The following is a 22,671-nucleotide window of genomic DNA, read 5'->3' as shown; positions in this document are numbered from 1 at the left end:
CCTTCCAGAGATGAAACTGTCGAACATAATTCGACAAATCTAAATTTCGCACGCCATGACAGCACGTTCCTTTGGAAAAACAGCACAACTAAGCAGCGCTTCCACGGACCAACACCACAGAACACTTCCACTACAGTGTACTTCCACGCTTCCTTCCACCACTCGGCAGCTAGCCCTCGTGCCCTCGTCACCCTCGTCACATGTGGTGTACGAAACTAGCATCGCTGTGTTTCTTAATTTTCATTATCGAGCTTCTTTCTTTCATTAAATGTTGCGGAATTGGCAGGAATAATTCTTTTCAGTTTATTTTATGTGTAATCTTTATGTGCTTCATTTGCTTGAGCGTGTGAGATACGAAACTGATGTGACGGCTGTCGAGTAGTTTGGGGAGCGAGCATTGGAGAGTGTGTGGCGGGCGTTTGTGTCGGCAGCATGTAGGCAAGTGGTAGCTCTCGGCTGTGCTCGATTTTTTCTTTGTCGTATGGTAATCGCTGCAGTGTGCTGCACACAAGCCGATCGAGCAGGCTCTCAGTGAGACACGGCAATATTAACACCCCGACGTCAATCGGGCCCGCTACGCCTGCGGGTATCCGCGATGGACGAAAAAAAGATATTGACAACAGCTGATCACAACAGTGCAGCTGATGCTAAAACAAGCATACGTTTGAGTGCACTGCGTTGTGCGTTTGCGCAACGGAATCATCGACGATAATACACGATTTTAAAAAAATACATATCAGGTCAGGTAAGACTGTTTATATTATTGTAATGAAGTTAAAACAACGCGAAGAGGAGGATGACGTCTAACAAGAAAATATAATTCATTCGCAAGCCATGAGACGCTATTTCTCATTCTCTCATCGTCCTATCATCTGTGTTCATAACGGCCCCTTACAATACTAGGCCAGTGATCAGGTACCCTTCTGTCCCAGGTGAAAATGTGTAACTGGAATCCAACTGGTTTCAAATGGTGTTAACTGGGATCAAATGGTCCCAGTTGCGGGCCAACTGGCCCCACTTGGAAACCAACTGGTCCCAGTTGATTCCAGTTGCAACTGGTTCCAGTTAGCAGCTGGTCCCAGTTACAACTCAACTGGTTCCAGTTGATTCCAATTGCAACTGTTCCAGTTAGCAGCTGGTCCCAGTTACAACTCAACTGGCCACCAACGGGAACCATGACCAGTTGAACTGGAGGCAGCTGGTCCCATTGGAAACCATATCCAGTTATATTGGAAGCAAATGGTCCCAATTGTACGCTACTAACGTTGGGGTTAAACATAATGGGGTTAAAACAACGCTAGTAGCGTTGTTTTAACCCCATTACAATAATATAAACAGTCTTATCTGACCTTATATATTTTTTTAAATCGCGTATTATTGTCGATTATTCCGCTGCGCAAATGCGCAACACGGTGCACTCAAACGTACGCTTGCTTCAGCATCAGAACTGCAGTGATCAGCTTTTGTCAATCTTTTTACGTCCATCGCGAGTACCCCCAGCGAAGCGGGCCCGATTGACATCGGGTGTTAATATTGCCGTTGTCTCACTGAGAGCATGCCTGCTCGATTGGCTTGTGTGCAGCACAGCGATTACTTCCGTACGTACGACAAAGAAAAATCGAGCAGCCGAGAGCTACCACTTGCGAGACTGCCGCCGACATGCTGCAGCCCTGCAGCGGCTACGATGCTGCCGACACAAACGCACGCCACACTCTCTCTCCTCTCTCCCCAACTGCCTCGACAGCCGTCACATCAGTTTCGTATCTCATACGTTCAAACAAATGAAGCAGTAAAGTAATGAACATAAAGACTGCACATAAAATAACCTGAAAAGAATTATTTCATGCCAATTCCGCACTTATTTAAGGAAGAAAGAAGCTCGATAATAAAGGCAGAAAACTTAGAAACACAGCCATACTAGTTTCGTACGCACATGTGTACGAGGGCTAGCTGCCGAGTGGTGGAAGTGTTCTGTGGTGGTGGTCCGTGGAAGCGGTGCTTAGTTGTGTTGTTTTCAAAAGGAACGTGCAGTCATGGCGTGCGTAATTTAGGTTTGTCGAATTTGTGTTCGACAGTTTCAGCTCTGGAAGTCTTTATGGGTGAACGCCGGACAAGTGTTTTTTTTTTTTCCTGTGACAACACGGATATGTGGATCCATTGTGTGCGGAATGCTGTGCAAGCCTGCGCCTTGTCGGCGATGCAGCCGTTCGAAGGTAACTATATATCACTTATGCTTCGAGTGCTAGTTGTTTCAATATCCTAGAGAACATCTAGATATAATGCAATGCAAAGTGTTTTGAGTGTTCAGACGATGGAACGCCGCATGGTAAACAAGTTCTTTCGGCACTGCTCTGTAATATGTTTGCTTAGGGGTTTGTGCGGAGTGCATGCTAATTTTCTGCCATTTGTTTTGGAGCCTCACAGAAAACGAGTGCCGTGCAATAGTATTTTGAACGGCATGCTAAATAACTATAAAGTATACTCGTGCAAATTTGTAGCTCCGTCCGCGACTTTTAAAGAAAGCGCAAAGGGGCCCGTATTTTGCACTGCAAATGGATATTCCCGAACCTGTTGCATCTGTAGGTACCTACATTCGAGTGGAAACAAAGATGCTTTCGATCGCCTTACTGCCCGTAGTTCTTATGTTTTTGCCGCTGAGGTAAGCGACTTAGAAAAATCGGATTACATCCGACATGATCTCTGGAATAGTGTTCGTAGTGTGAATTTTTTAGAAGGCTGGTCTGCCGTGTATATTAAATTGATATGGCTATTCTGAGACATGCATGTAACATATATCTTACCTCTTATTTTGCAGCAACGCTCTCCCATTGGTCACGGATACGTGAATCTCACGGAAGAAATTCCGGATTGCCACCAAACACTAAAAAATTTGAGTGCTGTGTAATGTTTGTAAAATAAACATTTGATGGAGTATCCAAGGTTTTTTTTTTTTATCTTGCACTGGAGCCCCATGAATAAATAGCACATCAGGTTTTAATTTTTAATGGGACCAGCTTCAGACAGTAGTTCCTAATGGGACACCATTTGTAACGGCCGGGCAACTGGCTCTTATTGAGATCTCAGTAAGAGCCACTGGCCCCCGCTGGGACCCACTGCCAACTGGTCCCAGTTGCAACTGGAATAACTGGGACCAGATCAAGTGGTTTATGCCAGGATTCCCAGTGGGGCCCAGTTGGGGTGCCAACTGGGACCAGGTCAAAGTGGTTTATGGTCAAATTCCCAGTTGGGACCAGTTGCCAGTGGGTCCCAGTTGGGAATTCGGTCCTAGGGGTCCCAACTGGGACTTTGACCATAAACCAGTTGAACTGGTCCCAGTTGGGGCCAGTTGTTTCCAGTTGCATATTTTCACCTGGGGTGAGTAAGACGCAAAAAACTCTTGGATAAAAACCCATTCCGCTCAAAATCGTACAACCAGAGTAACTGGTCCACACTTCGATGTTAGCGTACAATTGGGACCATTGCTTCCAATATAACTGGATATGGTTTCCAACTGGGAGAGCAGTAGGCTGTGTGCGGTTATTTGCACAGCTGGGAAAAAAACATGGCTGATCCCTCCGTCATAGGAATCGGTATAACACGAAAGTTAAAACGTGTCTTCACAGAAGTAGTGCTTATTGTGTAGTGACACGGCCGCTACATAAAAAAAACAGGTCGTGGTAGTGATATATGAGAGCTTGTACAATGTCTATTCGTGTTTGGCAGCTATAGCACCATTTGACGTGGATGGACCCATGTTGACAGCATGTCTCTATCGCGACGACTAACGCCCATGATCATTATTAAACCGTTGTGGTAGCTGACGATGTGAACATATGTTTGGACACAACGAATAGTGAATCCCGCGTAAGGATGATATCAACAAGCTCATAACCAACACTGGTACCCAGTATGCGCTTCTTCAAAGCGTCGTCAATTAAGGAGAGAAACGGCACGGTGTGCGCTTTCTAGCAATGGGTAGCCGACGCCTGTGCTCATGCATACATACCACACACTGCGCTTCAGCAACACGGGAGGTAGAGGTTCGTAGCCTGAGCCGCAAACGCGTGCGTTCCGCTGGCCTCTGTCTCGCAGGCGCGGCTCCCGCTCCACCAAGGCACGACATTCGCCCGTCGAAATCGCGTCCTTTCTGCAACGCATACTGCAGCAGTTTTGTTAGTCAGTGCTCTCACAACTGAAGCAGTCGGCCGCGGAGAAATCCCGTTGCTGCACGTGGAAGCTGCACTACTCCGATGAGCCGACGCACGCTAACACGAAGCCAAAGGCAAAGAACGTAACTGCGTTTTTTCCTTCAAATTAAATTTCTTCTTGAACAACTAATTATAAACTATACTGATGCGACAGAACTATAGAAGTGACCCTGCGTTTTAATGTCAGCCTTCGCAGATTGCTTTTGCATTCACGTGAGAAATATTACTTAATTGTAGTCGACTGGCGCACTCGGTGTACGAATGCGTACCAAGCTCCTTACATAGAATCACAATGCACGGCGCTATCATATGAAGCCAAGGAACAACAATAATTTTTCTTAATTCGCATATTCGCAATGACCATAGACTGTCGCGCCGCCAAGCGGAATTCAGGAGCGTCCTCTCGAGGAGGTTTAGTAGACGACAAAATGGCAGCACTACGTAGTCGTTCGGCTGTGCTAGCCTCAGTGTTAACGCGTTGGGAAGAAACGAACACTAGGACTTTGCATGTTCCCTGCATCAGTGAACAAACCGGGCCCTCCGTGACACGAGAAATCTGGTTCGTTCTGGCGAGACGCGAAGTTTTCGTAAAAATATGTGGCAACTCGCGCTTTCAATGCTAGCCCACAACGTACACATACTATCAGCTTCGGGAGGCTTTCTGTAGCCACGTAGGTTAGCTAAATGTTATCGTCTGACATTTTCAGTTGAAGCTCACCCTGCTTTACTTGCACATAGCATTCGTCAGTGTTTCTTGTAGTGCGTGAATCCATAACATTGTACGTACGGAGGTCGCGCGGGCTCGCGATGTGCTCTTCAATAACATCTCAAGTCGGTGATACAATAAAATAGGGTCTCTATGTTTTGTCAGGAAAGCGCTGTTATGAATCGTGCGAGCGACGTTTCAATCATTCGAAGACGCGTCTGCTCCCCCACGCCTTTCGTGGAGCGAACGTTTTCAACGCCGTCCTTCACCAGTGTGTTGGTTTCATAGCCAGCGCTACACCAGCGCTGCGCCGCTTGTTTTTGTACGTTTGTTGATAGGTGGCAGCACACTGCAAGAGATTTGCTTGTTGACCGGTTTGAGAGTAAAATTTTATTTTATTTATTTATTTATAGGATACTGCAGGCCCATTGAGTGGCCCAAGCAGGAGTGGTTACAATATTACATTCAACTGAACATTATACATTGTACACAGATCCGTGCAACAACAACAAAAAGGCAAAACAATCGCCATGCATTGCAATACACACAACAAAGGTAGAATGTATATACACGCATACAGTAATCATAAAATATAGTAGGTAAGGTGACATACAGTAAATACAGCAGATATGGTTACATCAAAACAAAACGACATACGTCTATTTAATCATTTGCTCTATTAGTTCGGCACTATGTAACCATGTCAATGGAAGGGCATTCCACTCGTTTATCGTACGAGGGAAAAATGAAAATTTAAACGCATTGGTTCTGGTGCTGTAGGGCGTAAGACACTCGGCATGACGATGCCTCGTTTCTCGGGTTAAGAGGGGTGATATGTATTCATCTGGATTTAAAGCTATTTTCTGTTTTTTAGCTGAAAAAGAAATTTCAGTCTCTGTATCTTACGTCGTAGCTGCAATGTTGGGATACCGTGTTCACACATTAAAAGTGTTGGAGAGTCAGTTTTCAGATACTTTGAATAAATAAACCGTATAGCTTTTCGTTGAATTCCTTTCGAGAGCATCGATGTTTGTTTAGTATGTGGGTCCCAAACAATAGCGGCGTATTCAAGCTTCGGTCGAATTAGTGATAAGTATGCTAATTGTTTTGCCTCAGCTGGTGCTTGTTTTAATTTATGTCTGAGTAAGCAGAGTTTTCGGAAGGAGGACGCACATATGTTTGATATGTGTGAATTCCATTTTAGCGTGTTTGTTATAGTGACACCGAGATATTTGTAGTTTGTAACTTCAACAAGCGGAATTGATGCAAGCGAGTACGGAAAGGAAAGACAATGGCTCTTTCTGGTTATTTTCATGAAAACAGTTTTCTGGGCATTGAGAACCATGTCCCATTTTTCGCACCATTTATGAATTTTCTGTAAATTATAATTAAGGAGTACTTGATCCTCAGAACATTTCACCTCATTAAACAGCACGCAATCATCAGCAAAAAGTCTGATACAAACCGGCTCACTAATTACATCAACGATATCATTTATGTACATAGAAAACAACAATGGCCCAAGGACACTTCCTTGTGGCACACCAGAAGTCACTGGTAGCTGTCTTGAGCAATGGCCATCAATACACACGAATTGCACTCTGTCGCTTAAGTATGCTGCAACCCAAGAAATAATAAAACCTGGTAAGCCTAGTGCCTGAAGCTTTAAGATTAGTTAGAATGACATACAAGGTCAAAAGCCTTCTTAAAATCCAGGAAAATAACATCGACCTGACCTGATTTGTCTAGAACCGAGGCTAAGCGATGTACGATTGTTGTCAACTGGGTGACTGTAGAGAGCCCCTTTCTAAACCATGTTGAAACGGAGTTAATTTACTATTGTCAGCTAAAAACTTGTTTATGTAATTCGCGATGACGTGCTCCAGCATTTTGCAACATGATGACGTCAATGAGATCGGTCGATAGTTTGTTAATAGCATGCTGTCTCCTTTCTTTAAGACGGGAACGATTCGTGCTGTTTTCCAATCAACAGGAATGCCAGCTGATGACAAGGAAGCACGGAAAATAACAACAAGATATTTCGAAAGCACTTCGGCATAGCGACGAAGAAAGGGGTTTGGTATATTATCAGGGCCAGGCGATGATTTCGTCTTTAAATTCAGTAACATAGAAACAACACCAGCTTCTGAAATTAGGGTGGAATTTTCATGCAGGCTATTACGGCTCTGACGTAACGGCTCAGTTTGATTAGAAAAAAACACTGTGGAAGTATTCATTGAACCTTTCAGCTATACTGCGCTTATCATCGATAGTCACGCCATCGCACATAATTCGATCAACTGCCTTTTTCTGTGTGGAAAGGTATCGCCAAAACTTCTCGGGGGAGTTTTTGATGAAATTAGGCAATGTATAACTGAAGTAATGTTGCTTTGCATTATAGACTGCCTCATTCAACCTCGCTAGTGCCATTTTCACTGTATTGTTGTTTGATTTAGCCCGTTTTAGTCTTTTAAATTTTCGTTTGAGGTGCAATATATCCCTTGTTATCCAAGGATTATTTTTCCGCGTTTTTTTAATTCTGTCCGGAACGAAATTTTCAAGACAGTACGTGCATAAGGTCTTAAATGACTTCCAGAGTACCTCAACATCATGTCCTTGAAAATTGTCCACGTTATGAAGTAGATAATCCATAATACTTTCATCACAAGCCCGAGAGAAGTCTTTAATCAAAACTGGAGTGCTAATTGTTTTTTGTACCTCGAGAGAACACGTAAGACACACCATATGGTGGTCAGAGATACCTTCTTCAACGGATGTATTGTAATTTTCAATTGAACGGCTAATAAAGATAAGATCTAGTAGTGAAGAAGAATTATTTTGAACGCGAGTTGGTTCATTTACAACCTGGTGAACGTCAGCACTCAGCATAATGTCGGCCACGTAATCAACGTGCCCACGTGGGTTACTATTCGAGTATGGGCGATTCCAATCAACGTTTGGAAGATTAAAATCCCCAGTTATAATGACTTTGTCATCATGAAAGCGCGCTACATGATCACACAGATGATTCCAAAATTCATGGGGTGAATCGGGTGCCCGATAAACCGCAATCAGGACTATACTGCGTTGCCTACATGATAACTTCAAAGTTATGATTTCTTGATTATCAACTTGTTGCGTCAGCAATGCCGGTATATTTCTTTTCACAAGTACGGCAACTCCACCTCCCCGCGAACATCGGTCTTTTCGAAAAACTTGATATGAGGGTGGGAAAACACTTGCGTCATCATATCAGCGTGCAACCATGTCTCTGTGATTACAACAACATCAGGAGCATAACGTAGAAGGATAGTTTCAAGTTGCGTAGCTTTGTTTACGACGCTGCGCGCATTTATGTTCAAGAGATGAAAGTCAGAGCTTTGAACTGGTTACGTCAGTTTTGAAAGAACCCTTCATATATGTTCGCGCGTCCGCCTGCGTCCGCGCTTAAACGTCTCTCTACTTGTAAACATGGTGACGCGGAGTGGTCGAGGATATTCTTCAGATTGCTTTCAGCAGTGATGTCGAAAGAAACCATCTTGACGACGAGGACTTTTCACTGGACGTAGAAGGCTGTGAAAGCACCGAGAGTGATAGCGACGATGAACGATCAGCTGCTAACTCATGAGGGGCGAGTTGCACTTCACGTCCCCTCGTGCGGTAATGTTCTTTCACGCTCGTAAGTCACTTTGATTGTATTTAATGTATAATATCCTTGAGCGCGATCAAAATAAAAGCAGTTCTTCGTGTGCATTGCATGTAGCACAATTATTGTGGATATTATGGAGCGCCGCTTGCCGCCAACACACTCGAGCTCGACCAGCGAAGCGAAATGGTTAGAGTGATGGGACGTGCAGTCACGGCCACAATCCCCGCCTCTCGGCTAACTTCTCTTGTACTTCACCGGCAGCTTCCGAACGGCATTGTTATTCCACGAATGTTTTGCATCGTCGAATTATTCGACGTTGCGAAAAGCATACGTGTGCATTCTTTTCAATATTCATGTTTCGATCGTGCTGATCGAACCTGCAACATATGCGAGTGAAGTGAGTTGCACACGGCTAGTCTCAGCATGGCTGTGACACAAGTGCTACTGAATGGGATGTTAAATGCTTGTGTTCCGTTGAAGAAGTAACTCCGCGTTCCTGACTGCGCAAGTAATGACGACGGCGTAATATGTTTGCAAACCATCACCACGTTAAACGTGCGGTCCCGTGCAGCAGCGACGGCACTACTCGCTGGCAGCGTACTACTGCGGCAAATCCGTACGGTACGTACTACCTCGGAGTGCCGGTCGGCTCATACGTCAGTTCTAGTTCATGCAGTTTTCTGTAGCTCGCACAGGATTTCGCAAAGCATCGTTGATGCACGGGAACTGAGCGGAAATATAACCTTTCACACCGCAGCAAATAATTAGGTGGCGAGTACTTAGCACTTTCCATGGTTTGGGAAAGTATTTTGGTCTCATATCCAATTCAGTGCAGCTCATGACTTCATCTGGTGAAAGTGGCACGGGCCGTACGTCCGCACGTCCTATCTGTTCCTATGCTAACAAACGGGTTGACCCTCCTCCGGGCGCCATGTTGAATCGCACGGCGCGCCACCTATAGTTCGTGGGCATTGCGAATACTTGAAGTAAGCAGGTACGTTCTTTCCTTGCTTTCACAACAGTTTTGCAGGAAGGAATGAGCAGAATACACGCGCATTGTAAATGAAACCTTGTACTGCGAAACGTTTGCTGTTTTTAACATTGTTTTGTGTGCACAAGAAGAAAAAAACATTCGCGGCAGCAAAGGTGCTCAAGCAGCAAATGGGTCGAGTTTTTTCTGCGCAAGGTGGAACCTTTGTTTTTTTAGACAGCGACTGGCATCCCTTTCACGCGCGGGGAGCGAGCAAAGATGACTTTGTAAGAAAAATATTAATGCAAATTAAGACGTACTATAGAAATGAGAAACTCCAAAAAGAAAATGCCGAAGATTCGTCAATACGTGCGCTTTGAAAACAGATGGTTTCACGGGTGGTACAAGCTGGATGTCGAAACGAAACGCATTACAGGGCTCGATGTCCATGAAAGACGAGCACCGCCACGTGTAGCGCATTTGGTTATACAACACGTGTGGCTTGCTTACGTGTTCGAAACTAATTGCACATAAATTCCCTAGCAAAAATACCAATAGGATTTCCTATTGGTCCAATAGGAAATCGCTATTGGTTCTATAGGACATCTATTGGAGCGGTATTGGTTGTATAAGACTTCTATGGGTACCAATAGACACCAATAGCCACCACCTATTGGTGTCTTATTGGACCAATAGAGGTTGTATTGGTCAAATAGGGGCTGCCTTTCGGTGTCATATTGGACCAATAGGAGTTGTATTGGTCAAATCGGTGCTGCCTATCGGTGACTTATTGTGCCAATAGGAGTTGTATTGGTCAAATAAGTACTCCTATTGGTTTCTTAATGTACTAACAGAAGATGTATAAGGCCAACAGGAGTTTTATTGTTCAAACAGCTACCGCCTATTGGTAGTTGTTTATAACATCTTATGACTGATTGAGCGCGTCGGACCCGATCCCGATCAAATTTCTTGATCATGATTGGCTATATTATACGCAAGCTGCAGACGGGATCAATTCACTTTTGATAAGTCTGATCCCGATTGAGCTTAATCGTACACCGTGAGACACCGTGTGCAGTTAGCAACTCACGCGACTAAAAGAGTTATATTAAAAGGCTGCGTGTCGACCACGGCGGTACGGTGTCTCCGTACATGCCGTGCGGTAAACGGGCACTATAGTAAAACACGCTAACGAAGAACTTGCGAAGGAATCGACAACACAGACACCACAGAATAATAATAAAGAAACCGCCATGAGATCACAACCGGCATAGAACCAGCCAGGTGACCAAAAAAAAAAAAAAAGTGAGACGGTGCTCGGCGTGGCGACGCTGCATGTGTGAACATTTTTTTTTACACGTTCCTTGGTTAAGCAGGCTAAGCCATGTGCTAAGCTTTAAGATAAGCTTTGGATAATATAAGTTTATAACTATTTATGCTAAGCAATATAAATAGTGCTGTAAAGATACAGGAGAAAGAATTGTGGATCTGCAAACGCGACCGACCGTGCGTTTGGCGCGCCATCCGCGCTCGGCCGATATGAAGACAAGCCCAGCCTGCGGCCAAGCTAAGCCAAAACGTTGTGTCTGTCAGAGGAGAGGCCCTGACGTCACATTCGTGAAGCCTCCACATCGCCAACACCCGCATCGCCTCCTAGCGAAGGCGCAGCGAAACATTTCGCGATTTCCGTCGCGACGTTTGCAAGCGCATGCGCGCATCGCGAAACTTTGCAGCCATTTTGTTTGTTTGTTTGTTTTTCGCCGTGCAAGCGGTGTAGTCGATTCACGCATGCTGCTCTTTGTGTGTGTTCTTTAGGAAAGCTACGCAATGCCCAGCTGTTGCGTATACCCGGTGCAAATCGCGTGCACTGCGGACAGTACCGGGTGTCACTTTTAATGTGTACGTATACGTTCGCTTCATTGCTGATCACTAAGGCATGGTATTTGCGTGCGAAGCTCTCGGATGTGCGCTCTGTTGCCTGTTACTCATTCTGTCAACTCAGAACTCATGTGAACTTTTGTTTATGGCGTCTGATGCGCCGTACATAGCATGCGCTGAAGGCATCGTACGTTTTAGAGGCTGTGTCGTTCAACGAAAGGGCAATAAACTTTTGTTGTTATTATCGGACTACGTGACGTATGTATTGTTCGGTGTGCGCTCACTGCGTGCTTGTGTTGTGTGCGCACTGGAATTACAAACATTACGTGCACGATCGCCTATACAATTCAGCGGTGTCCTCTTTTCGACGTGAAGTTACGTCAACTATAGGTTGGCGTTGCGCCGCAACCGCTAATCGGGTAATAGATCGGGAAATCGGGCTACGAGAACGGAAAAGGGATCTAACGCCCAGTCATGGGCGTCCGCAAGGGGGGGCAAGGGGGGGGGCATCTGCCCCCCCCCCCCTGGAATTCGGTATATATATAGGGTCATTCCACGCCAACTGTCCCAGTCTGGGCGCTCGACAAAAATCGATTTCTCTGAAAAAATCTGAGAAAATTAGACACACATAGACATTACTTCTACAGTATTTTCCCAAAATATTTTGAGCGGCAAAAATTTTTCGGGCACGTGAGCGCCATTTGAACTTCTTGATATGGTGGAAAACCAGGTACGAAAGAAAAATTCGCGATAAATAGACCATTTCACGCATTCATCCGAAACTTGCTTTTCTGTGTTTTCAGAGCATCGCGCTTTTATTATAGGACAGTTGCTTAGAGTAGCTTTATATTTTTCACTCCTTGGCGCGTAGGTAAAATTGAGTAAGTTGCTGCTTTTTCGGGAATTTTTTTACAAAATAAGATTGTAGACCAAATATATCAATTATTTTCATAGACCTCTCCATAAAACGTACTATCTCTTAAAGTTTTTGTTTTGCCTGTGTGCGGCGCACAGGTTCTAAAATAAAATCCTGAACTTGGAAAAAACGCTACATTGGCCTATGTTCAGACGTCTGTATCACCCTAAGGTGGTCCAAGAAAAAATAAGCAGAAAAGCGCATACGATTGAGATTCATAACATCTTCGTCCACAAAAAGTTTAATCGAAGTAGTTTTTGTTATAGTCAAGAAAATGTTTTTGGAGTTTAGTCCCGTCATAGTATTATTTTGCTATGGGGGCAGTACAAACCGACTGAATTTACTGCATAGAAAAAGAGGTAGTGTCTTCGTAGCACGTGGTTTTCAGCTCCTTTTGTTAGTACTTTATAATGTATATTACATATCAAGGAGATGATAAACAGAGGTAAAAATATAACAATACCATTGGCTTAGATGCCGAAATTCCCCAATAATGAATCGCGTTACTTATTGCATGCGGCTCCCTTCCTCGGGGGATGAGTTAAAACTGACGTCGAAGTTCGATCTTGCTTCCTGCCGCGTCCCTCTCGCCTTCAAGGACATTTCAGAGAGTGGGGGAGATAGATTACGAGAAAAAGAAAAAAGGAAAAAAAGAAAAAAGGAAAGAGAAGAACACCGACGAAGTCAGAAAACGAGACGAGGAAACGAAAAAAAAAAAAGGAAACGTTAACTGTGTATGGCATGAAGTCGTTGAAGGTGTTTGTCGGTTCGCGTCGGGCGCAGGGCCACCCAAAATTGTCGCGGAGGGCAGAATGAGGCACATGAGGGAAGAGCGTCTTTCATCTCCGCCCGCTCCTTGTGAATAGGCTCCAAGTGGTAGAGGAGCGTAAGCACTTTACATTGTACAAGTATTGGAAAACGTGAACGAAAAATAAACAAAAAAGGAAAGAAAAGCAAGCAAGTAAACGACACTGCACACGTACGAGCCAGTCAAGAAACAGGCATGGTCCCAATTATGATTCCGTGTTGCCAAATTCATTTTGGCTCATCTCTCGGAGGCAGGAGAGTCTTCCAGGTTCCTCATTGATGCCGGCTGTTAATGTTCTAAATTTAAAGATAAAATATGTCTCACGTTGTTCGCGCGCGCGCGTGTTTTGGAAACCGGACTGTAAAAGAGTTACGCTGATATTTTCAAAGCTGTGGTTTGGCAAGCGCAGATGTCTGGATAAGGGTAGCTTCGGCAGTGAAGTGGCGTGGTACCGATGATTATTAAACCGCAGCCGAAATGGCGTGTCCGTTTGGCCGATGTATTCTTGCCCGCAGACGTTACAATGTAACATGTATATCACATTGCTGGAGTCACAATTTAGGCTTTGGGTGATGTTGAATTTGAAATCTGAGAAGTTTGCTTTTGATTCACGCGTTCTGACCATGTGTGGGCATACCTATATATATATATGGATAATTTATTCGGTCTCGCATATCTCTATGGAACAACTTTCAGGATTGCGAACCAATTTTGCACATTACAGACTACGACAAATCTAGACGTGAAGTCATGGCAGTGAGACTGCCTGGGATGGCTATTGAAGATAGCGAATAATTCTGAGGTACAAGTTTCATGTTTTCTTTTCCTGAACTAAGAGATTTACGCAGAATGACACAAGAACTTCAGTTCTCACAAAATTGACGGGTACATTTAGCAAGAAATCATTACCGCTACACTTCGTTAAAAGACTGTAGCAATATCCCATGGCGTCGCACCTCTCACCACCCAAGCTCCCAAACAATGCTTTTATATCGGTCACTCAGAAAGCTTGTGGGCTTGTACAAGTTGCATGCTGTGTTTTGTTGTGGAGCTCAAGTATTGCCCTTGTTGTTGGCCCTTATAAGGCGTCGATTATACCTTCACAACAGCGGGCCTTCATGCTCATGCAAATGAAATCGCCTTACCATTTTCGGGAGTCATGTATTTATGTTGCTTACATGTTTAGTTAATGTTACGGCAATGTCATACGCATCGCTAACATTTCAAAATAAAATACTACTGCATGTGGATGTTAGTTTTTTAGGAATGTGTCCAAACCCTGATAAAAGAATCGTGAAGTACAGCGTGTATGAAGGCGACATGATGAGTACTCGTAGGAAGTGACGACACTGACGACGGAGGATATATTTATGTAATCAGAAGCAGAAATTAATTTACAAAAAAAGGACAAACTTTGCAGTACCTACTGTACTCATTGTTCATTCGGTTAGAGCGTAAGTATAGCCGTGGTACAGGGTTTGCATGGAGCTTCAGCTCAGACTGTACTGGCTATCGAGATTTCGCTCGCGTTAAAAAAAAAAATTGGTTAACAAGCCAGTGGCGACGGTTATTCAAAAATGCCATCAGAAGATCAGCCAATCAAATATCATTAAAGGTGACCACCACCTTAAAATTTAGGCCCAGTTTAAGGCCCGACCTATAACACAGAGCAAAGCAAAACCAATAGCTTTATTCGTCCCCCTTGAAAGCACAATCAAGCCTTCTTCCTATGGGAGTCTTCTTTGGCCCCCGACACACATCCGTGCAGCCGTGCCCATCCGCGCGATGATTACAGCCTAATGGCAACGCGCCTATGATGGTTGTCAACGACGAAAGGAAAAGAGCCGCCACGCATGGGCCGGCGACGCACCCTGCAAAACGGGTGAAAGCAGCCCCCGCTTTCACGCTTTCGGTAGCACCTCTGGACTGTCGCGTGTCGATAGGTTTTATGGGCACGTGTCGTTTTGCCGTCTTCGAAAGGTGTCATCGTTAAAAAGGGCTGAAGGGCGATCTGTTCTAATCATTTCGACACGTTCAGGCGCCGGGCGCCTCCAAGTCCGGTGGTAGCAGTGCCGGTACACATGTGTTCCGACCTTTCTTCAGGGAAGGTTTCTGTTGTTCAGCTCTGTAGAGAGATAGCGGCACGAAAAGAGACACCGTACAGGACATTGTGTTTTCGCCTTCGTTGCTCACTGTGTCCGGAATACGCTGGTACGCCCGAGCCGGCAACCCTTGTGAGCACGCATCTTGTTGAGTGCACCTCCAGTGTGGGGGGACCTCAACAAGGTAGCAAATTCGGCGAGTCGGAATATATTTATGATGGCCAGCCCTGCGTCTTGTTTGCGCTATCCATCACGGGGAACCTCGCCAGAGCGGCGACAGCGAGTAAACGATTCCAGCCATCTTCCCACTTTGTGGTGCGCGCAATTCCCTGTCTACAAGGGGAGCCGACACGGCCACATGGTTCCGTTTTTTGGACAGTAAGCCCCTGCACGCGTGCGCCTCTTTTTGTGTGGTTCAGTGTTTTTAAGTGCATGGCTATACGGAGCTCACACAACCAGGACACTGGACGAGAGAGAACGGCAAGCAGTGCATGGCCCGGTTGTTCGACTGTGCGGGAGCGCGAGCGAGATTGAGCTAGACGAATGAATTTGTGAGCGTGTGTATAGCCTGTAAATAAGATTTCCTTGTAAATATAATCCCTTCGTGTTTTTAACGTGAGCATTTGAATAATTATCCTTCCAGTCAGTGTGCGTATATTTTCTAGTGGTATCAACCACCAGGAATTCTCTGACAGCTTTGCCTCGTCCGGTTCATAAATTATGGATATCCGACGTTTCTTCAAGCGTCCACGGATGTCTGACAGAGTGTCACTGAGCTGTCCGGCGGACGATTCTAGTGTGGCGTGTGACGAATGTGCAGAAGTTGACCAGCCTAGTTATGCTGACTTTCACCAACGCAGGGCTTAAAGTCAGGGGGGGCCCGGGGGGGCCCGGCCCCCTCTCCATTTTTCAAGGAGGGGCCCGGCCCCCCCTCGGCAGTCCGACGGAGGCACCGCGGCACCCATTTGACAAATGTTGGAGTTGAATTTTTTGGCAGTAGTGCTTTGTGCGGGGAGATAATACTCTGCAATTTTCCGAATAATGATTTAATGGCGAATGTTTCGTTGACGGGATGTCAGCAAATCAGAAGAAAACAGGTATCGTCGTACTGCTGAATGCAATTCACTAATACACTGAACACCATGGGCAACGCCTCTTGAAACCATGGGTCACCACCCTGTTCGACAGAGCGTCTTGGCACAGCATACTGTTTCATGAGGCACCTGAGTGTGAAGCTACCTGCTCGTGAATCATGTAATGGTTCACCTTGGTCTCTTTACTTTGCCACTCAGTTTTCATTCTTCTATTGTGCATGACAAGTCTGCTGTAATTGCAAAGACGCATGTATTTTGCCTACTTTATTAGGCAAGTGGTAGTGAAAATAAAATGTAGCATTGACGTGCCTGTGGTTCTGAATCCAGTGAGTCAACTAATGTATTCATTTTGAGCTCTAATATGTTTAAGCCATCACATCCCGAGTTATTTTTGAAAAATCGCTCCCAAAATAATTTATTTTAATGCGTGAATGGATTGACACGTTCAATACATGCCCAGAATACATTCGGAATAATATATGTATTTGTATAGCATTCATAAGCATTTGTTTAGTTCTAGAGACAGTTGGCTTCACCGCACTGTGATCATTGCAAACACCTCTCTTAACGCTTAATCTATAGCACATATATATATATATATATATATATATATATATATATATATATATATATATATATATATATATATATATATATATATATATATATATATATATATATAGTGTAATCTCGTTGATACGATTCTGCGTAATATGTTCTCAGCCTAATACGTGTTTGTTTTTATTCCCGGCCAACATACATTGGAAATAATGCATTTTCATAGGTTTAATAATATCACATTTTTGCCCAAAATTTGATATTAATACCGCGAAAGTGCATCTTGACCGATATATCTAGAAATCCTGTGTTTATTCTACGGTACCAGCGATATTTTCTTCGAGATTATATATATATATATATATATATATATATATATATATATAATGCCGCTTTATGAGGGCCCCCCCTCCAATGAAGGAAGACTAAGCCCTGCACCAACGGACAGTGCCTGAGGTCGTCGCCACCATGGAAGAGGTTCCACCATCAGTGAGCTACCACGACAAAGTAAGCCACGATGATACTTCTCCTTGCTTGGGATTAAGTAACAGTGACATCAAGCAAGCAACTAACATTTCTCAAGAATATGATTTGGGAGAGTTTCTAGACAAAGCTAAACTCGCGGGCATCCCAGACAATTTGAAGTTACGCCTTCTGACTAATCCATGGTCGCCAAATGCTACATATGACTTTAAGAAAGATGTAACACCTGGCAAGAGGACTTTTCGCTACCAATGGCTCGCAGATTACGCCCCTTGGCTTGCGTACTCAGCGACACTGAAAGGCGCCCTTTGTCGTTTCTGCGTCACCTTTCCTCCAAATGTTCATCGGGGTACTCAAGGTAGCTTTATCGTGCGCACTTTCAGTAACTACAAAAAAATGCACGAGGCATGCAGGGATCATGGGAAATCCCAATGGCACCAGGAAGCAATGGCCGCCTCACAGAACTTTATGGGTGTGATGTCAGGCAAGAAATTGCCCGTTGTACAGCAGCTAAACAAAGCCCTGCACGAGCAAGTTGAAAGGAACCGCCAGAAACTATTTCCGATCATTTCCACCATTATATTTTGTGCAACGCACGACTTGCCAGTACGCGGGAAGCAGTCTGACAGTGGAGTTTCAATGATCTCCTTGACTTTCGGGTAGAAGCAGGAGATACTCGGCTTCAAGAACACTTTGCATCATCTCCTGGTAATGCAAAGTACACTTCAGTCCGAGTCCAGAACGAGATTATCACAATCTGTGGCGACATCCTGAGGGAGGAAATAGTGGCTGAAGTTAACACAGCGTTTGCTTTTTCCGTTCTTGCGGACGAAACTGCAGATATATTGCAGGAACAGAGCAGATGTCTATAGGCATTCGCTTCGTTGACAAGAGCGGAACGGATGCCTGCGTTCGAGAGTATTTTATAGGATTTGTAGAGTTGAATCAACTGAACTCAGCTTGCATCGCCGCCGCAATCTTGAAGTTTTTAAAGGATGCTGGGCTGATTCTTTCGAACCTCGTTGGACAGGGGTATGATGGATGCTCCACAATGGCTGGAAGAGAAGCTGGAGTTAACAGAATAATACAGAAAGAGCTTCCAAAGGCACTATTTTTCCACTGCGCAAGCCACAAACTGAATCTCGTGATCAACGATTTGAACGAAGTCTCTGAAATTCGCAACACAATAGGGATCATCAAGCAAACCATAAACTTCTTCCGTGAGAGCGTACTTCGAAGAAAATTGGTGCCCAACATTCCGATGCTGTGTGAAACAAGGTGGTCTGCAAAATACAAGTCGATTAGGATCTTCTCTCAACATTACGTGGCCATAGTTGAAGCCCTCGAGGAGCTCGCATCAATGGAATCAACCTCGAATGCTGCAACTAGGCAACGAGCTCACATCCTCTACTGTGCAACGACAAGCTCATCTTTCATTGTCTGCTTGCACATCGTAGCGAAGTACAGCGCACGACTGGAACCTGTTACGAACGTTCTGCAGAGTGTAACAATGGACTTTCATTCTGTACTCGACCACATCACTGAGCTGCAGAATATATTTCGCGACCACCGGACTAACGCTGAAGAGCAGTTCTCTGACATCATGAGAACAGCAACCGAGGCTGCCAATCGCTTAAACATAGTGATATCTGTGCCAAGGCAAGCCTCTCGTCAGACCCACCGAGACAACTACGGGATACAGTCGCCGGAGGAATATTACCGCGTGGCAATATATGTGCCCTACTTAGACTCTCTCACTGCTTCTTTCGCTCGCCGCTTTTCTGACACTAATGAGAAGAGCTTCAAGCTGCTCCAGCTTCATCCAACAAAAATGAAGTCTTTGAGCCTTGTTGAGTTTGCTGTCCTCTCTGATGAACTCCAAGAATTTTATAGCATCGAGAACTTCAAGGAAGAGAGCATATCTTGGTACGAGATGTGGCACAACAAAACTAGGGACACCTCAGAATTAACTTATTCTGAACTCTTGCTTCAGGCCAAGACATTCTTCCCCGCTGTCGCAAAAGCCATTGAGGTAGCTCTGGCATTGCCAGTTACCACCTGCACCGTCGAACGCTCCTTCAGTACAATGAGGAGAGTCAAAACATGGCTACGCTCAACAATGACAAATGACAGGTTGGACGGCCTTTGTATGATGAGTGTGCACCGAGAGTGTATCGAGCGTCTTGTAGAAAGCGTCTGCACACGGTGGTGGACACAAGAACACTGGTTTATTAATAACAAAAGGAACGCTTGCGTACAGCGTTGCCAGGCGTTGCTCTATTGGTTGTACACAGTGTTGCCTTGTTGATCGCCCGTTACATCCTCCTTTCTTTGAAGGCGAAGCACACAAAAAACTCTGAAAACACCGAAAACATTTAACGTCGGTCGGCAACTGTCCTCTCTTCTAGGCTGTTTCACTCTGCTGGAATCCGTGAGTGTAGGTCAGGCGAGATGGTAGTCTTTGTTGTCTAGTGGATCGTCGGCAGAAGTCGTCAGTGTTCGGTAAGCCTGAGGTGCCGGCTGGCGGTCGGTCCTGCGTACCCTGCGGAGGTTCTGGCCCCTGCGGTATGGCTCCACTTGTAGATGAATCGGAGGTGTCGTCGCTGTCGTCGGCGTTGTAATGGGAGAATCGACAGAACGCTTCTGGCGTTTTGCGGAGGTGTTGTCTATTTCGACGGAAAACCCGGCCATCTTCTGTCAGAACGGTGTACGACCTTGGCGCCACGAGATCTTGGACTTGTGCTTTTATTTCCCATCTACCATCATTGAGAACGCGGACGACGTCTCCCTTCTGTAATAGAGCAAGTGACCTTCTTGGGGTCTTTGCTTGCACATGTTTTCGCACGGGCCTTGGGGGTGACACTGAGAAATCTGGAAGCAGCGTTCTGAGACTTCGTCCCATCAGCAGCTCTGATGGCGACCGGCCATCCTCAAGAGGACACACCCTGTAGTTCAGAAGGCCCAAATAGAAATCCTCTTTACTCCTCTCCGTCTTGTCCAGAATGCGCTTGATCACTTGGACGCCCTTCTCGGCGAGTCCGTTGGATCTGGGAAAATGCGGACTTGAAATTGTATGCTTGAAGTCATATCGAGCCGCAAAATCTTTGAACTCTTTTGACGCGAACTGAGGGCCGCCATCACTACAAACTTCTAATGGTAACCCGTGCCTTGCAAAGATCTGACGTAGTTTCTGAATGACGGCTGTTGCTGAGGTCTCCTTTAGCTGTTCGACTTCAGGAAAATTAGAGTAGGCGTCATAGACAACCAAGAAATTCTTTCCAGCATGCTGGAAAAGATCTGCACCAACTCTAGCCCACGGCAAGTCAGGGACGGCACGCTGAAGAAGGGGCTCGTCAGGTTGCCGATAAGCAAACTTCTTACAGACGTCACACCTGTCAATAAAATGGGCAATATCTGCTGCCATTCCTGGTCAATACATCAACTTGCGGGCCCTCGATTTGCATTTCCCTAACCCGAGATGCCCTTGGTGCACTCGTCTCAGCATCTCCGTTCGCATGCTTGCAGGTACCACTACTTTGGTTCCCTTTAGCAGTATTCCGTTGACCACAGTAAGCTCTGCTGTGGAGGACTTTAGTTCACCCTCTACTGGGATTGACGACTGCAATCTCAAAATGACATCTTGCAGCGTTTCATCACTGGCCGTTGCTGCCTGCAGACGGGAGAGGGTGGCTGGACCCACACTTGAAGTAAGGACGCCAACAGCATGAACTTCAACATCTGTTGTGCCCTTGCCTGGGTGTTCCTGTGCGGGGATTCTTGACAAGGTGTCAGCAACAACTAATTTGCTGCCTGGAACATACTGCAAATCAAATTCATATTTCAGCAGCCGAAGAAATAGGCGCTGCAGACGCGGTGGCATGTCACCTATTTCTTTCTTTGAAATCGCCAACAATGGACTGTGGTCAGTTTCGATAGCAATATGTCTTCCAGTGACATAATCGTTAAACTTTTCACAGCCGAATGTTATGCCTAATGCCTCTTTTTCTATTTGAGCATACCTTCGCTCGGTTTCTGTGAGTGCTCGCGACGCGTATCCGACGGGACGCCAATCGCGTCCGTGTTGTTGGAAAAGGACCGCTCCGAGTGCAAACTCAGACGCGTCCGTCGACAGTTTCGTGGGAAGCTCGGAATTAAAAACAGCCAAGACTGGCGCTTTCGTCAGCATCATCTTGAGTTGTTCCCACTCACGCTCGTGAACCTGCGTCCACTCGAAAATTGTATCGTTTCTTATTAGGCTGCGCAAGGCCTCAGTGTGGGCTGACAACAGTGGCAAGTACTTTCCAAAATAGTTAACTGCTCCAAGGAAGCGCGGGACATCTTTCTTGGTCTTTGGTGCAGGTTGGTTTAAGATGCACTTTATCAGGTCGGGATTAGGCTCAATACCTTTGGAGCTAATTTTATCACCCAAGAAGGTGATTTCAGTTTGCCCAAAAATGCACTTTTCCGCATTCAAGGTAAGGCCCTCAGCCTGTGCCCTCGCTAGCGCTTTGTGCAAGCGTTCATCGTGTTCCTTTTTGCTAGAACCCCACACAAGCACGTCGTCGATGTACACACGCGTTCCTGGGAGGTCATCGAATATCTGGCTCATGGTACGCTGGAAAACTTCGGGTGCAGATGCAATACCGAACGGTAATCGGAGATACCGATAACGACCGAACGGAGAACTGAATGTGCAGATTTCTGAAGTCTTTCTATCTAGAGGAATTTGATGAAAACCGCTGTTTGCATCAAGTCTGCTGAAAAACTTTGCTTGCGCTAGCTCACCCTCGATTTCTTCCCGGCATGGCAACTGAAAGTGTTCTCTTTTCACTGCCCTGTTAATTGCCCGTGGGTCCATGCAAACTCTTAAGTCTCCATTTTTCTTCCTCACGATAACCAAGGGACTTACCCAGTCCGACGGCTCTTCCACTTTCTCAATGATGTTCGCGGCACACATCCGGTCGAGCTCTTTCTTGAGTGGCTTTCTGAGTGCGTAAGGCACGCGCCGGGTTGGCTGTACTACGGGGACAGCGTCCTCTCGAAGCACCATTTTGTACTCGCGCCGCGTCCTTCCAATGCCGGTGAATAGTCTTGGATATGTCTGCTTTAGGCTTGCGTATCCGTCGCTGTTGTCCACCGCGTTGACTCTGTTGACCAGACCAAGTTGCTCACTAGCCTCGAGGCCCAAAATTGCTTGCTTCTTCTTTACTATGAAGAACTCCAGCAGAACGTGTCGCTTGTCTAACTGCACGGCGAGGCGAACCTTTCCACAGTGTGGTATTTCACCACCCCCATAATG

General features: G+C 45.5%; 1 protein-coding gene across 1 annotated transcript; it reads right to left on the bottom strand.

Annotated features, from left to right (window-relative positions):
• Positions 1-19,776: 19,776 nt before the first annotated feature.
• Positions 19,777-22,671, bottom strand: LOC125757447 (uncharacterized). The gene is made up of 3 exons (XM_049413047.1): positions 22,282-22,671; positions 20,980-21,192; positions 19,777-20,448 (listed from the first exon to the last, which is right to left on the bottom strand). The coding sequence occupies exons 1-3, from the start codon at positions 22,420-22,422 to the stop codon at positions 19,777-19,779; spliced, it is 1,026 nt and encodes a 341-aa protein (XP_049269004.1). The 5' UTR covers positions 22,423-22,671.

Source organism: Rhipicephalus sanguineus, chromosome 2, assembly GCF_013339695.2.
Source record: "Rhipicephalus sanguineus isolate Rsan-2018 chromosome 2, BIME_Rsan_1.4, whole genome shotgun sequence".
NCBI classification, from domain to species: Eukaryota; Metazoa; Arthropoda; class Arachnida; order Ixodida; family Ixodidae; genus Rhipicephalus; species Rhipicephalus sanguineus.
The sequence above is the reverse complement of the archived record's forward strand: the minus strand, read 5'-3'. Positions and strand labels throughout refer to the sequence as shown.